This window comes from Enoplosus armatus, chromosome 5 (genome assembly GCF_043641665.1).
Source record: "Enoplosus armatus isolate fEnoArm2 chromosome 5, fEnoArm2.hap1, whole genome shotgun sequence".
NCBI lineage: Eukaryota > Metazoa > Chordata > Actinopteri > Centrarchiformes > Enoplosidae > Enoplosus > Enoplosus armatus.
This window is the reverse complement of record NC_092184.1, coordinates 1045520-1063070: the sequence shown is the minus strand read 5'-3', so window position 1 is coordinate 1063070 and position 17551 is coordinate 1045520. Positions and strand designations below refer to the sequence as shown.

Below are 17551 nucleotides of genomic sequence, written 5' to 3'. Positions count from 1 at the left end.
GTGCTTTTACTGTGATTTTTATGAATGGCAGGCCACATGAGTCTCCTTGAACCAGTTTCTGATTCAATCAGCCGTAAAGACATACCTGGCCAAGAGACGGTGAAGACAGATGGAGCTAATGGGAATGTTATTGTGGAGAGGGATAATCATCACTGCTGCATTATTGAAGAAATGCCCTGCGGGAGTGTTTTGCTAGTTTGAGGGAGTAGTCGACTGCACGTGTCCACTTGGCATGTCTGCTTCTCTGAGATAAAAAGCTATACGAGCAATATCCAAAAGTCTACAGAATGTTCCCGTTAACACCATATTACAAATTGATCTCGGGGTGAAAGTCCGTCTGGGTCGCCGAACATTTGCATTTCAATAGATGCAAATGCGTGTTGGCAAAAGGTGACGGGGTTGCTCCGAGCAAAAGTGCAAAAGCCTTTGATTTGCAGTTCCCTTTTGTGTGTGTGCAAAGTTAGAAGTCTGTGACCGAGGTGTGGAGGCTTGGTGGTTAAAGCTTCCCTTTTACAGCTCGTCTGGTTTGGGGTGTCTGCAGGGAAAATGCATTTAAATTCACAGGTGAGCCAAAAAAAAAAAAAAGTTAACTTCATGGATACTTACAGCAGAGTTTAAACAAGCTGCACAGTGTCTGTGGTGGAAGCTATGATGCTAAGGGCCAGGTTATGCTTGAAAAAAAAAGTTCCTAGTTTATAGGATGTGTTTTCTGACCATGTCGAAAGTTTACAGGTCTAAAGCTGTATAGCAGCCACACTGGAGCTAACGGGGATGTTACTGTGGAGCCAGCCATCACAGAAAGGGGAGGAGACGGATAATTGTTGAAATATGGCTCCTTCCCCACCCCTCCACACACCTGACCAATCTTCTGATCTTACACCGCTATGGTTAAGGTTTGGTCAGGTTTAGGCACAGAAACAACCGGTGGTTAGGGAAAGATCATGATTTTGGTCACTACTCGGTCACAAGTATGACAACCTTCACCATCACGGTCAGACCAATAACTACTTGATTTACAGTTGAGGAGACAAAGGTTGTCATGGTTAAAAGAAACCCACAATGGCTGTCGGTAGGAAGCAGGAAACAGCAACCACACCTACCTCCTGCCTGTATGGACTTTTGTGGCTCTATAATAACATCACTCTACTTCCTCTTTTGCCCACGACCATAGACTGTATATAAAGATGGACGACAGGACGGCTCCCCGAAAGTGAAGCCAAACTATCTCGATCGCCCCACCCCCCCGGTGGCTGGCCGCAGTATAGATCATAAACCCTGCAGCGGATGGGACGTGGGCCAAACTAAAAACAATCTAAAGTACACATCAAATACAGGTAAATTCAGGTAGTCATTTAGGTGTTCATTTTTTTTTGTTGATAAGTTTGGTTTTAATTAATTATTTAATGCTATAAAAATGGGTTGAGACGTCATGATTGACAACTGAGATTGACTACGGTGCGCTCGTGATTGGGTCGGGCTCCAAACGACGTCACCAGCGCAAGACGGCAGCCCCCGTATCCGGGATATTTCGGTTTCATTTTCGTATAGTCGGAGGAAGTAGTACATCAGTTAGTATCATGGGTCAGTTATCATCTGGTAGTGTTTTGCTAGCCATATTGTTAGCGAGCAAGCTAATTTTAGCCGGCTATCTGCAACTTAGCTACTGACACGGCTCCATCGTGAGCTGATAAAAGTGATTCGGAAACGGGAGGCGAGCCAAGTTAGCCCTGGGAGTCTGGATGACACTCAAGACAGAATTTTGCGATGTTGGCTGGCTTGTAATTTTAAGCAAGCAAGCTGTGTGAACTTTGTGTTGGGCTCTGCGTTTCGGCGTGTGCCCGGTCTTTCGTTTACGATAGCGGACCGAGCTGAACATGGAGCTGAAGAGAGGCTAACGTCACCTCCTTTGGAAAAACAAAAAAAAGCCCCCAGAGTCCTTTACATAGAAATCTGTCCACATAGGCCGTTATGACATAATGGTAGAATGTTAACATAACAACAGGACTGAGGTCAGGACAATTAAGAAAAGGTTCATGCAGCAACAGTGACAGAATTCAGGTAAATAGCTGTCAAACTAGAAGTTAAATGACCAATCAGTGGAATTAGGAAGGGCCGTAGCATAAGAAAAAAAGGGTAGGTAGGCGTCGAGCCTAGATTTGGAAATCTCGCCTGATTCCCAAATTTGCATGGGGAGGTTATCCCAAAGATGGGGAGCTCGATGAGGAAAGACTCTATCCCTGACAGATTTTTCATTAAATCTAGTAACGGAAAGGAAAAGCAAAGACATATTGGTAGTCAATGAGAAACTCTTAAGCTGCGTTTCAGATAATTGGGGTAGGTTTGCTGCAAAGCTGCATTTATATCTGCTGCGAAGAGTGTATTGCAAAGATCTTGGTTGCCAGACTTTCTTTGATGAACCGAGCTCCTCTCCCCCTCCATCTGTACAATTATTTTCCCCCTGACGCATGTTACTAACTCGACGCCTTCTCTCGTACCTCTCCTCACTCCTTCTCTTCCCGATAAAGTGCAGCTCACAGCCGCTTCCCTGCGCCTCTCGGCGGGAAGCATCCGGGACTAAGACAGTCCCCAGACAGAGGACGAAGGTGCCTGCGAGTGAGGGGGGAAGCAGAGGCGACGTCGCACTGTTATTTCACAAGTCAGAATAACTGTAGGTTAGGAAACACTTTGTTTTTTTCTCTAAAAAGTACACCTTTATTCTTGGAAAATGATGACTTAATTCTCGAAATCTCATATATCTGTTTGGGACAGTTAGGTTGGATGCCCTGCTCTTGAGATGTTTGATAAATAAAGGGCCAAATCTTTCAAACAGAAACGGTGACTCTTCTCCTCCGTGTCACATTGATGTCCTTTAGTGGCCGCTTTGTCAGCAAGGTCTGGCAGGTTCGTCTGCCATGTTGCATTTCGGGGGGCACCTGAAGGGTGAGGGAAGTGTCAACGGCTTTTCAGTTGGTAGTGGCCGCCCCTCTAAGAATGTTTGTTCTTGCCTTTCTTTTGCTGTACGAGCCTTGTTTCTGATGTTTTGCATCCACCTCTCCTCTCTGCCTCGGCTGTGTGTGAGAAATACGAGGACTTGACTTAATTTAGGATTTTACGCTTCTCCACGCAACATAAGCTCCATTCCTGAGAGGATTCATTTTCCGGGGGGGGGGGGGGGGCGGTGACGGGTAATAAATACAGCATTTTGGAAAGTACACTTATTTACTTTCTGAGAGTGAATCGAGAACACCAGGGACCAGATACGTAAAAGCCTGTGTAGATTCACAACATCACATTCACAGCATCCTCAGATTTCTAAAGCCGCATTTGCGCCTGGGACTGGATTCCCTTGTGAATTCCTTTGGCAAACTTACCAAAAGAGATGTGAAGACACTTTCACCATGACAAGGAGGTCCAGCGTGGAGGGAAGAGAGGGGATCGAGAGGGACAGGAAACCAAATCCTCCTCGGCCAGCATGAGTAGTGGAAGCGGAAAAGCATACAAGAGGCAGCCTGGCCAGGGGTGCGCCAGCGCGTCCTGCCCCCGATGGACTGGGTGGTTCCGAGAGGGAGAACCACATCGGACAGTGCGTCAGTGTTTCCGAAGCAGACAGGTCAACTCCCGCGCTGTCGTGCCTCTCCCAGATCATCTGAACCACCATCATCGGGCCCGCTCCCACACTCGCCCAGAGAGGGGGGCTTGTTCTGCACACCCGGCAAATGCATTGCTCGCAAGGCGAGGCGAGGCCCACCAGAGGTGCCTCTGGGTCTCCCGCAGGGACCGACTGAAGGATGGCGCCGTCAGATAAAAAAAAAAACGTGGATCAGCCTCATATCCCGCCCCTCTACATGCCCCACATTCAGCCAGAAACGCTCACCGCAAAGCGCCACATGAATACTGATGCACAGAAACGAGCTGCTGATCAGCGGTGAGTCATGGCTGTCCGGGTGCAAAAAAACGACATGACAAGTCAAACCGCGCCGTTGATTATGATCATTTCATCAGTTAGTTACCATGCAGATACCGTCCCCTCTCCTCTTGCCAAACCCGGGGGGGGGGATGTGATGGTGAGAACGAGCCGATGAAATATTGAGCGGACTATATCTTTTCTAAATGAGAGGTGCTCATGGAATAGTTATGGCTCCCTACAACCGCGAGTACAAACAACACTGCCGGTTCTAACAAACGTGTGAGAGAGGGGTCATTCTGACTCCTTTTTGCGAGTGAAGTGGCATGCGGCCTCACTCAGGGCCCCATTTTGTTTGTGCGCAAAGTGAAGGTAACGACACAGGAGGACAGGCTGATACTGACCCACGTCCGTCCCCTCTTCTTCCTTTCTAAACTTCGCTCTGTATCTTGGTCAGGTCAGGAATGTTATTTATTTTGTTGACATCTTAGATTTGCTTCCAGTGACGCATATTATGGAGTGTGTATAGTGACTTTGCGGGTTGCCGCTCCGTAAACAATATTTGGCTTTGTCTGAAATATAAATCACTTCTAATAATCCTGCTCCGAATTCATTCTTCCCCTTTAATTCTTGCACTCACAAAAATGTGAAGGTTTACTTCAGGACATCACGCGTACTCCATCATTTTCATTTATTTTTTTCTTGCTTGTGTCAGTGTGATGTGGAAAAACTACAACCTGTGGGGGGTTTTTTTGTTTTCTTTTAAAAATATTGTAACAATAATAATCAAAAGAAATACGTGAGACAGGAAAACCCTGTACTATAAATACTCTGTTTGGTTGTTCTCGTTTGCCTTTTGGTTGACAGCACAAACAGGGACTTAGATAGTGTAATAGTTGTAAAGTCCAATAAATACCACTACACAACCAGAGCTACACGCAGCCTAACACAACCTCTGTGCTGGACTCAAACTGTTAACTCATAGTCCCTCAGAATTAACGTTTCCCATTACTCAACACTCTGAGAAACAGACAACCGGTCTGTTGTGCCGACTCTCCGTATATACACTTATCTTGGGGGCACAAATTGATTTACTTTGGAAATTCATTCATGTGTTTTCATACAGCCTGTTATATTTTATGTTTATACAGCACTATCTCACACATAGGCTATTGTAACTTCTCATAGACTAGCAATCACGAATCACGGTCACTTGCTTGTGGTCATTGCAACAGGGTTGTGCGGCGGAGGGTGGATGACAGATCTGGTATCGCCAGAGTACCTCAGCTGATGAGGATTTTCTTTCTGGAAAAACCGGCATCTCTTCCCCTTTTCCACAGCCACGACAGCTGAAGGGTTAGCCAATTGCGGTTTGTAAAGGGCAGTTGTGGCTCAGGAGACAGAGAGGATGGTCCATTGATCCCGGGGGGGGGGGGGGGGGCAGCAAGACACTGAAGCCCAAAGTTGCTCCCCAATGGTACCCCCCTGGGAACAGCCAGCAGTTCAGAACCGGAGGGTCGGCGGGCAAGGTTCGCACTGGGTCAGGAGGTCTGATAGGTACCTTGGACCTAAACCCTTATTATTCTCATGAGAACTATCTATGCCTACATTATTCTCCTTTTACAGAAACGTTTCTTGTTCTGACAGCACATCGGTTTAACTCGAAACATTCTCCTTATTTTTCCCAAAACCTGCCACCTCATTAAAACAAACCTTTCTCATCATGACACAAGACGTTGGTAATGTAGCAAAGCGACCCACAGCTGTAATGCGTAAAAACCCACACTGCCACACGTCTAGTTTATCCATCATGTTATTTGACATATATGTCTTTATAACAACAAACTTCCACGTGGTGTCAAAAAGAGCACCATCGCTGCAATAGACATGACTGACAAAACGAAAAAACGCAATGATCTCGACAGCCCACAGAGGCTTCATTAAATATACCTTGGGACAAGGGGGAAAGGGATCTCGTAGAAACTGAGCCCGAACCTTAATGGGGGTCAGTCTGCGGAAGCTGTGGTAGATTGCAGCTGCGAAATAGACCGAACACTCGAGAATAGAGGTTTCGATCAGTTTTGACTGGACCACGCGGTACAATAACGATCGTGCTTTAGATCTTTAGACCGATACTTGTTGCTGGTGTCTCGTCCACCTCATCCAGTTTGAGTTTTGGGTGACAGAAGTGGGAAACGTGTGACGCTGTGAAAGGAAAGTGAACGTGTGCGTACATTACACAGTTATGCGGCCGTGTGTTTTGTGATTGATTGGCTGACTCTCTGCTTCCTCTCCCTCTGTGCTCCGCAGGAAATGTCTTCGTCGTAAGCCTGGCGTTCGCTGACTTGGTGGTGGCATTCTACCCCTACCCTCTGGTGTTGTACGCCATCTTCCATGACGGCTGGTCGCTGGGTGACACCCAGTGCAAGGTGAGCCCCTGTTTTAAAGTTTTAAAGCACTTTTCTAACAATCTTGATGTTATTTCTGCAGTTCAGCTCAAAGCCCTTGGAGGCAAACTAGTGATTTGTGACTTTGGTATGTAGAATATGTATATTTTATACAGTGTGTACAGAAATGATAACAGTAAAATTACAATGTGGAGAAATGTCAATATTATCCAACTTGCGAGAGGAACTGAGTGACTTTACTGTGTTTTGTTTTGTTTTTTTTTAGCTCTAATGTCACGCTCAACTTGCTGATCATTTGAACCTACTCTACCCCCCCTTTACCTCTCTGAGATTGTGTGCAGATCTTCAGCATGATTCAGTGCGGCCCACCCCTGCTCCCGTCGTTGTGCCGTGGACGAGCAATAAGAATTGGAGAGGTGCCGCGTAAAAAAAAAAAAAGGCTGTAAGAAGAAGAAGAAGAAGAAGAAGTTCAGCAGTAGTGAAATTGGGGCTTTTATAGTCTTAATTGGGATCAATGGACCAATGGTATTTCTTTAGCACACAAATGATAATAATCCAATAATTATAATCACTCTGAAATTTATAATAATCTAAATGTGATTATAGGATATTCATGCTTTTTCTCATGTTCCTCAAATTTAAAACGTATGTTTCCTTTGGGGACTTTTTTTTTTTTCCTCCTTATCCTGGTAAAGAGTACTTTCGCCCTTACTCGTTAAATTCTCTCGCCAAAATAAGAAAACGTGCGTGAATCCCAGAAATCAATGGGTGCTAACAAAATAAGAACACATCTGGGTTACAAGGACAAAGATAAGAGGGCACTTGCCCCCCTGCCACGAGGCCCATTGGTTTTATAGCTGTTATAGAGTGCTCAGCAAAAAGGCAGCTCAACACTATGAAGCTATTTCCCATCAAGGACAATCTACTGAAACAAATGCGCCCATTATTCAACACTGAGCTGTCCCCCCTCTCTCTCTCTCTCTCTCTCTCCCCCCCAGGTGAGTGGCTTCCTGATGGGCTTGAGTGTCATCGGCTCCATCTTCAACATAACAGGCATCGCCATCAACCGCTACTGTTACATCTGCCACAGCTTCAGCTACGACAAGCTGTACAGCTACCGCAACACGCTGCTGCTGGTGGCGCTCATCTGGCTGCTGACCGTCGTCGCCATCGTGCCCAACTTCTTTGTGGGCTCGCTGCAGTACGACCCGCGGGTCTATTCGTGCACATTTGCGCAGACGGTCAGCACGTCCTACACCATCACGGTGGTGGTCATCCACTTCTTCGTGCCCATCGCCGTGGTCACCTTCTGCTACCTGCGCATCTGGATCCTGGTCATCCAGGTGAGGCGGAAGGTGAAGTCGGAGGTGCGCCCGCGCATCAAGCCCAGTGACCTGAGGAACTTCATCACCATGTTCGTGGTGTTCGTGCTGTTTGCAATTTGCTGGGCGCCGCTCAACTTCATCGGGCTCGCTGTTGCCGTCAACCCTGAAGCCGTGGCGCCTCACATCCCCGAGTGGCTCTTCGTGGTCAGCTACTTCATGGCTTACTTCAACAGTTGCCTTAACGCCATCATCTACGGCCTGCTGAACCAGAACTTCCGCCGGGAGTATAAGCGGATCGTCATGTCCGTGTGGATGCCGCACCTCTTCTTCCAGGAGACATCCCGGGGGGGCACTGAGGGCATGAAGAGCAAACCCTCGCCCGGACTCAATAACAATGAGCAAGTAAAAGGAGAAACTCTGTGACACTGTTTTCCCTCCTCTCTCATCTCGCCCCCCTCCCCCTCTGTTCACTTGTGCAGTGCCATTGATCAGACTTTAATCTCTACCGTGCCAAAGCAACACACACACTCTGGAAACACAACAGATAGTGAGCGTCTCTGAGATTAAAACGAAACAAGAGGCATATTGACTACAGTCGCCGTGTTATAGAGTGCCATTCACAAAATCTGAGGCTCATCAATTTTCAATTTGTACTGATGATTTTCTCTGAAGGAGACAGATTATTTTTGAAAAGAGGAGATGGTCTTAAATTGATTTTCACCGGGATTTTATATTTCTATGCCTGAACCATTGCTGAGCTTCGTTTACAGTAAATCACCACAGATGATGGCAAGTGCACCTCAGAATAAGTTTCCATTAACAGCGAGTGAATAGGAAAAAAACCCAAATAGCGCTGCTTTAGCGCGCTGCAGGAAAAACCCATGAAAGGGGAATCCATTGAGTTAACCCCCCCCCCCCCCGCACGTGCAAAATCGTGCCCCACAAGGCCTAAAAAAGTCAGTTCCCATTGAAACATTTTAATTCAAAGCATAGCGTTTCCAAATCTGACGTGAGGCCGGATGATTATCACCACCGGTGATTTTGAAATGTCAAATGGGCGGATTGCCGCGAACATTTAACCAAGCGCGTCCATGTAACCCAGAGGAACCCCCGCTCCCGTGAATTCAGCTCCAAATTTTCAAAAAATGCTATCGTCGAACAGAATGCGGGGTGTGGCAGAATTAGACAATATAAATGCTCCTCTGGCAAAAGGGTTGGGATAGTTTTTACATTTTTTTTGTCACACTACTGTTGAGGCTCTAAGAATAGCAAAATTGTCTGTGCTGGCCCTGTTTCAGCCAAAGAGTTCCAGGAACTCAGGAACCCCTGGAACGAAACTCGGGAGCTTTTTTTGTACCCACCACTCGGAAAAAATTAGGCCTATTACACGCGACAAAACAACAACAACAACAACAACAACAACAACACCGTTGTGATGTCCTTTGTCATTTCCTGTCATTTGAGTGGAAGTAACAAATGCAACAACAAAAAGTCTAGGTGGTCATTTACTTACTAACTACATTGAATTAAACTACACAGAACTTTGGCTTTATCGTCAAGAAACTACAAGAAATCCCTCCTCCTCACCCTGATATGTGACACCAGTGGCACCCAGTGCTTCCTTAATGTGTGAATGATGCTGTATAGCAAGCTGTAGCGGCCTGCTGCTGCTCGTGTCGGACTAAACAGCGATGCTCAGTGCTGCGCATTCCGCCCCGATAGTCATTAGAAAGCACTACCTCCGGAGCAGGGCCCTTATTGGGGCCAGGAATGAGACTCAGATCCTGGTTCCTCGGGGTGAAACGCAGGAAAAGTTCCCACGAGTTCCTGTGAAGCTTCCCGGAAAAAGTTACTACGGTGGAAACAGGCCACAATGTTCATTTCGCAACACGTCTTCAGGGGCCTCTAGCGTTTTGTCTTTCATCGCACAGATTTTTTTGCGTAAGTTGATTTTTCTCATCTGACTTTCACCTGCTTTGCAGTATTTAAAATAATGAATGAGAACTTCCATGCGTTTCTTTTTTTTTGTTTTGTTTTTTTAAATAAGAAAACCAAAATTGACGAGCTCTGAACACGTATTGTAACGTATTATGTGTTATGTTTTGTACACCTCAGGGTGCCTGCCTCCTCTACTGTTGGGCCGATATGCATTGGAAAGTGGAGGCACCAAGAGATTAGTAATTTAGGCGTTTTACATCATGAAGTCCATGATGGGTGTCTGAAAGTCCACACAGAGGCTTCATTATCCTTCTGGATTTCTGTACTGTCTTAGTAATGTACTACTGTGCTAAGTGTTTTGGCGCACAAGACGTTTTTAAAGGTGTACTGTATAACAGTAATTATTGTATTGTCCATTTCTACCAGAGAAAAAAAACGATTCAATTATTTTCTCTTTTTTTTTTATTATATTCATGGGTAAATGCACTACAGCATGATGAATCCCTAAAAGATGTCTTTCACTTTGTTACTGGTGGATGCCTCAAAAGTTTCATTGTTTGTCAAAGGTGCCTGATTTATTGTTCATCAAAATGAAGATTTTACCAAAAAAAACAAAAAAAAAACAAAAAAAAAACAAACATGCTGACCGAAGGCTATGATGGGGTTACAGGTAGATCATTCTTCAGCTCTTTTACCAATGTCACTCATCGGCTGATCAGTGGCAGCGTCAAGCGTGTGTTCACACCGAACGGGAGGCCAATCGTAAGAAGCAGCACACCTATACATGGGGTCAAAGCGAAGACGCACCCGGGGACACGTTCAGTGTCTTTGAATTAGCAAATTCACAGTGAGTTGAAAACGTCTTAAGGCTTTATGACCCCAATTCGTAAAAAAAGTACAAAACCACCGGAAAAAGAGCTGCAGTTTCTGGAAAGCTTTTGAGTCAAGAATCTTTAACACAAGCACGAACAACGTGTCGGTCATCGCGAGCCAGGCGGCCAAAACCATGTGACTTCGTGTGCATCTCTTCTGGCTGGATATTTGTGTCTTTACACGCTTGAATTTTATTGCCTGGCCAGGTTAAGATTGTCATCTGAAGATGCTAAAAGTGTGTTCGTTTTAAACATCTGAACACATTCTAAACTGGGAGCAACCACTTTTTCCAGTGTGGTACGACCACTTCTATTTCCTTTTTGTGGGATTTTGTTTTTTATGGATAATTGTGTGGTCCTTTTGTGGACGTCATAGCACTGAATTACTGCCCTACGCTCCCTGTAGCGCTTTCCGTCCCTATTCAAACGACTACAAATCTCAAAGTCTAAACTTAGCTTTTAATGTATCGAGATGCCAGACTTTCGACATGTTATGAAGCAACAGCAATAACACGCAAAGACATAAAAATCCCGTGGGATGGCACACGCAAGAAAGTACATGGCTCTGGGCCACCTGGCCTCCTGTGCTTCCTAGCTTACAGCTGGAATCTGTTCAGCCAGAACAGTCCCGTTTGAGAGAATAACACACACACACACACACACACACACACACACACACACACACACACTAACTGCTTCTGAATTCGGTCTGAACACACCTTGAGTCGTCAGACAAATGCAGCGCTATAAAATCCTGGGTTTGTCTGTCAACGTGTTCGAGCATTCAGTTTTGTAGCGCCTCCTATAAAGTCATGAAACAACAACAACTCTGAAGGTATATAAAAGCACAATTATCTATGAAGCCCGGGCGACAGTGTACTTATGCAGTTTACAGGTTTAAATCTTAGTAAAGTTCTAATCTTAGTAATGATGAGAATCACCTCTCTCTCTCTCTCTCTCTCTCTCTCTCTCTATGCATTTCATACTCCTTAACACTAGCAGAGAACATGGCAGCAAAAGAAGCTTACTCAATAATTGTGAATAATGCTACTACTGTTTTTAATCCAGTTTATCTTAGTAAAAAAAACCTAAAAAAAAAAAACCAAGGGAGTCAGTTGGTGCAGGCTGATCCCAAGGCCCGTCACGCTGTATTTCCACGGTGGTAAAGAATGTGCATGAGATTTTCTGATTGATATGTTGTGTTTCGAATTGTCTTTTATTACTTCTGCTTTTGCTTCGGACGATTCCATCTTGGGGTCTAATGATAAGTGTGAGAAATTGCTGCTGATTGCGCTGGCGATGATGGAACTGTGACTGTGACGACGACGGACAGTGCGTATTTAAACATGTCTGCTGTAAATGCAACGATTAAAGGAAAAAAAAGGAAAAGACGGAGTGCTGTTTTTTAAAGGAGCGTTAAGCGACGTTCTCATGGATTTTCTCCACAGGTTCTCCTTCACCCTGCTTTTGACTGTCCTTACACTTGCCAGCATAATCCTCCCCAACATTTCAACAACGTCCCAACAGCCCGTGAGTGACAGGTGCAGTTCAAGGACATACCATGAAACCTCAAATAAATGGCTGGGGCCTTCATCTACCTCATCCGCAGAGAGAACCCGGTCCTTATTTGAAACCATCTAATTCCCTTTGTTTTATGAGCATATTTGATATCTTAATAAGACTCCCCATTTTCTGATTTGCCTCTCCTTTAAGTTATTGTTGATGCAAACTAAGCACTTCCATGTTTACCTGTTGCCTCGATAAATTCAGGATAAAGTACATTTCTACAGCACTAATTCCACCAATGCAACGCAAATACTGTCAATACAGTTCCTTCCCATTTTTGACATTTTTCAAGGTACCATATGTAACAATATGCAACAATTTGCATGTATTAATCGCTTTTTATTGGCAATGTGTGAACGGAGTGTAACGTCACTTAAAAGATGACACCCTCCCCGACTTTTCTCGGTTGCCTCTAACAGCCTGTTTACTGATTTCTATGTACGGGACTCGGGGCTCTCTTCAGCTCCATGTTCAGTCCGCTACCGCCAACAGAGCGGCACCCACCAAAACAAAACAACACATTGTTCACGTAGCTTGCTTGCTGAACGGGGGGGGGATTGCTAGATAGCTAATTAGAAAATGCTGTCTTGAGTGGATAACGTCAGCCACTTGCAAACCACTTTGTCAGCTCACGATACGAACGCCACATCCATGCACTTGCTAAGTTACAGCTTGCTGGCTAACGTTAGCTTGCTCGCTAACAGTATGGCTACTACATGATGATAACCGATCCATGATACTAACTGAACCGATTTCTGTCATTGTATTTGCCTTTTTGAAAGCTGCTGCTCAGTAACAGACTCAGCGAACTAACCCAACATCTTAACATATTGACAACCCAACCCTAGTGTAGAACGATTTAGCCAAGCAAGGCAGGGGTGGACAACTGTAAACTGAGCTAAGGTGACGCTAGGTTTAGCCAGCTAACTGTAGCTTTGCCACCCGCCATCTGGATCTGGCGTTGTTTGCTTCGTAACGTCAGCCGGTGACGTGACTTGCTGACTGCCGTGACTACTTGACGGCCACCGGTGTCATTACAAGCGACTTTCTGAAAACTTCATACAGAACCTTTAAGCCAACGTCAATCTAACTTAATATTTCCTGCAAGTATTTTTCACATTACAAGTCTTCAAGCGGCTGATAGGCTGTCCTGTTCCTTGTGGACTTTCAATGTGAAACATCTGCAGGAGTAACAGTGTTGGGTGGGGGGATGGGTTCATTAGTGACATGTCTGCCGGTTGCTGTGGAAATATACATTATGCTGAATTGAGCTATGGTCAGGCATGCAAACTGGTTAGGGATGACAAAGGTGAGAAGGGTGCCTCAGCAGAGAAAAACACACACACCTGCTGCGAGGGATGTTTCTGAAAAAATAAATTGTTACTAAATGCTCATTTCTGATGACTTTTAGGACAAAGTAGAAGAAAATGGGACAAAACTGAGATATTAAGATCAGATCATTGAACATTTTATTATCAGATTATTAGTGTTCATCTTACCCTGTTCTCCCATGCAGCATTAAAATCAACTCGAGGGAAAAGTTGCATTTAATAGCTGATCTGGATCGGTGTCATTACCCCAAATGTAATACTGTCCAGTGTAAAAGAACGCTCAAGTAATGACTAAAAACAAAAGCTTAACACTACAATTAGTTAGCGATCGCAAACTAGCAAAATAGCCAGCGGCCTTGTTAATTGATCTGGTCTATCGTTCGCTATTAAACATGTTGAATGGAGGACACCCTAGGTCATGGGTCACTAACAGGCGGGCCGCGGTCCGAGTCCGGACCCAGACGCCATCCTATACGGACCCGGACCTATAATCAATAAATTATTATGGGATTTTAAATTTTGACAGGGCGCTTCTATTTTAATCAGCGCAGCTTTTCTAGTCTTTGTGGCCCTGGTTTAGGAATCCCGGATCAGGAAACTCACGGACCAATTGCATACGAGTTACGCCAGCCCACATGACGCTACTCAGCCAATCACATCTGTGCATTCCAGGCGCTAAACATTGCGACTCTGAATACAGACAGACGAGAGAGGTGAGAGGCGAGTGACCGATGACAAGACGAGTTAAGGATACAGGGGGAGAGACTGTTAAGTCAAGATGTGAAACAGTTAACAAAGAAAAAGGGAAACTCAAGCTGCTGCTACACTTTATTTTGTTTTTCTAAAATTAAGCACTTTACTTTAAGATGCAAAATTTTTCAAAAGCTATTTTATTCATTTTCTCTATTTTATTTTGAAATGCAGCCCTTCTTTTAGTTAATGAGAGAAGGACATTATACATATCTACAGTATTATATATCTGTATAGTTCAATGTTAAATGACAATAAATATGGTCAAAATGTTTTTGAATTGTACTTTCTTTATTTGATTTGACAGTCAGCTGTTGATCACATGCAGACGTTGATACAACTACTAGGCTACCTCAATTTATATCACACTAAACCACAACGCAAGTTAGACATTATGATGTTCCAGACCTTTGCTTGAGGACATTTTCTCTAACTGGACCCCTTCGAACTTTAGTTGAATACCCCCTGCCCTAGGTCATGTAAAAAGTAACTAACTACTAACCACGTAAGATGTGTTTATCGTCCGAGAGAAAGAGATTGCATTTTGTTGAGCAAATAGCAAACACCTTACATCCAGGTTACTGCAGCTGTTCCTCGGGAAATGAGCCCATCTGTTGCGGTTTATAAAATATATTCAAAGCCACTCTTTTGACAGGCCTGCCACGCATCAATTTGTTTGTTGAAATTCAATTGAAAAAAATTAAGCCGGCTCGCTGTCATTAGGAGACTGTCACTCTGGGCGAGTATTTGGCCGATTAGCTCGCTTGAGCTAACGTTAGCCAACAACGCTGGCAGGTTACCTAGCCACCTAGCTTTGCTTTTCGGCTTTTGCGGCCGCATCCACAGCATCAGGTGTCCGTTGCTTATTATTGGAGACGCTATTTGGATGTTGGCTTTATATTGGAGAGTTTACGGCATGGTCAAGGCAGTCAGGCGTCTTGAACGTTTACATCCGTCGTGGAGGTTATTTGTCCGGCCTCTATTCGTTTTATTGTCTCCAAATTGCAACAACAGATTCCAGTGAAACGTATTGGAAGATCAGGTCCTGAGTGCGTGTATTATAGTAATTATGAAGACGTACATATTTCAAAACCGGATGCCTGGAGTTGGGGGGGAAAGATTGCTGTTTGGTTAGGAAGGTTATAAAAAAAATTAGGGACGTTGCATTTAATATCATGTCTGATTTCTAGGTGAAAAAAAAAAAGAGCCATTTCCAGCGCAAAAGCTCACACGGTGGCTGCTGAATGGATAATAATGGATAAATGCAGCTTTAAATACCTCATGATTTCAAAAATACATTGTTTGGTGGTTCAAATGTACATCCGCATTTATAATCAGAATTTAAACACCTCAGCTCGAGATGATGTAGACTGCAGTGAATGTTTTTCGCCGTTAACTTAAGTTCAGTTTTTGCCGTTAACTGTCAGGCTCGGTGCTTATTCCAGACTACCACCACCTGTTAAACAAAATAAGATCATTTTCGATATAATAAGATCATTTACTGGTCCTTTGAGTAGGAAAAAGAGAAAAATAGAGGCGAGATATGATGCATTTATTACCGTGACGTAAACATGACTGACTCATTAGTTTGCCACCATAAAAACGTTTGCCACGGTGCAAAGTGTCAATTAAAATATTATTTTAAACGTTCTTATCCCACCTACTGAGTTAACTGTAGGTCGAACTGCATCATCGTGGCCGACAGGGGTGGCCAGGTGAGGATGAGGGGGAGGAAATGTTGAGTGCTGCAGTCCCAGGCCGCATCTTTCAGTTCCGCTGCCTGACCCCCATCCCATGTAGCGCGCACCGCCTCGTCTGAGAGCTCCTCTGTGCGAGCCATTTCATTATTTCTCCAGTTTTGAGCGGCCCGTAGATGGGTTTCGCCATCCGGGAAGAAATCCTGGACGCATGAGCGGTAATAGCCCCGGGAACCCGGTCGGTTTCCTCGTGCCCCCCCTTGTCTTGCTTGTCAGGGTTTGCACAGCTTCAAGGTCTTGTGGGTCTGCCTGGGCTCCATTCGGCTGACACAGTGTGACCGACCCCACGTACTTGACTTCTTGTCTGAAGAGTTTGCATTCTCCGGTCTTAGTTTGACTCCATGGTGCTGAAGAGCTTCGAGAACTTTGCAGGTTGGGGGGGGGGGAGTCTCAACATGTTCATTAAATGTTTTTGTGTAACATAGCACCTCGTCAAGAGCCGCAATGCCGCAGGGGGGTCCGAATGGGACACAAACCCATTCGTGGAGACCCCATGGAGTAATGGCGGCAGCGAAGCGGCAGCGATGAAGCCGCCCTGATAGCAGACCTGTCCTTGATCCAGGATACTGAACTTGGACTTGACTATGCAGCTTCCTCACAAAGCATTATATTGACTTTGGCCTTTTCATTAAGGCTGCTGAGGTGGATGGGGAGGGTTGCCACGGGAGACGGACCGGTTTCAGCAGATGTTGAATCAGCACTGTCGATGGGGGCTCGGGTGTCTCAGGTGAGTCTGTTGTAATATGTTATTATAACCTGTAAATACATGGACTTGACTTGACACGCGTTATCAGCGTGGATTTAATGCTCCCCTCTGCCTCCTCTTTGACTTTTCTTTACCCCCCCCCCCCTTGCCTGCACTCTCACTCACTATTTCCACACCTGCTCTCACCCATTTCCTCTGCGCTCATGCTTCTGCACATGCTCGGTAGCGGCCTCCCTCTGCGAGCATCGCCTGGGGGGGGCAACGGTTGATTAATGCATACAAATTGCCCGCGTCGGCTCAAGCATTACTTAAGTTCCAGGGCGGCCGTCACCCTGGCAGAGGAGCCACGGAGAGACGGCTGAATATTGATTTCCCCTGAAACCCCCGCGCATCCTGGAACTCACAGTCTGCCTCTCACTGTACACGTCTCGCGTGTCAAGGCTGGGAGAAAAATGTCCTTGATTCAAAGTCGCCGGGCAAGTCAATCACACACTAAGCCATGTGAGACATCATGATGCATCTGCTATCACTTTCAGCATCAATACATCCACCCCCATCATCAATCACACACTACCTCACTGTTACTTACTCTTAAATGTGCAATACATATATATACAGTTAGGCCCAGAAATATTTGGACAGTGACACAATCTTCATGATTTGGGCTCTGCAAGCCACCACATTGGATTTGAAATGAAACAACTAAGATGCAATTGAAGTGCAGACTTTCAGGTTTAATTCAAGGGGTTGAACAAAAATATCCTATGAAACATTTAGGAATTGTAACCATTTTTATGCAAAGTCTCCTCATTTCAGGGGCTCAAAAGTAATTGGACAAATTAAAATTACCATAAGTAAAATGTCCATTTTTAATACTTTGTTGAGAATCCTTTGCAGGCAATGACTGCCTGAAGTCTGGAACCCATGGACATCACCAAACGCTGGGTTTCCTCCTTTGTGATGCTTTGCCAGGCCTTTACTGCAGCTGTCGTCA

The 17551-nt window shown here is 45.0% G+C and overlaps 1 protein-coding gene across 1 annotated transcript in view; it reads left to right on the top strand.

The window, feature by feature from the left end:
• LOC139285363 (melatonin receptor type 1B-B-like) overlaps positions 1–8060 on the top strand; it is a 32265-nt gene extending 24205 nt beyond the window's left edge. The window contains exons 4-5 of the mRNA XM_070905926.1: positions 6215–6333; positions 7311–8060. Of these exons, the coding sequence (XP_070762027.1) occupies positions 6215–6333; positions 7311–8060 (869 nt within the window). The remainder of the gene's footprint in view (positions 1–6214; positions 6334–7310) is intronic.
• Positions 8061–17551: the final 9491 nt, after the last annotated feature.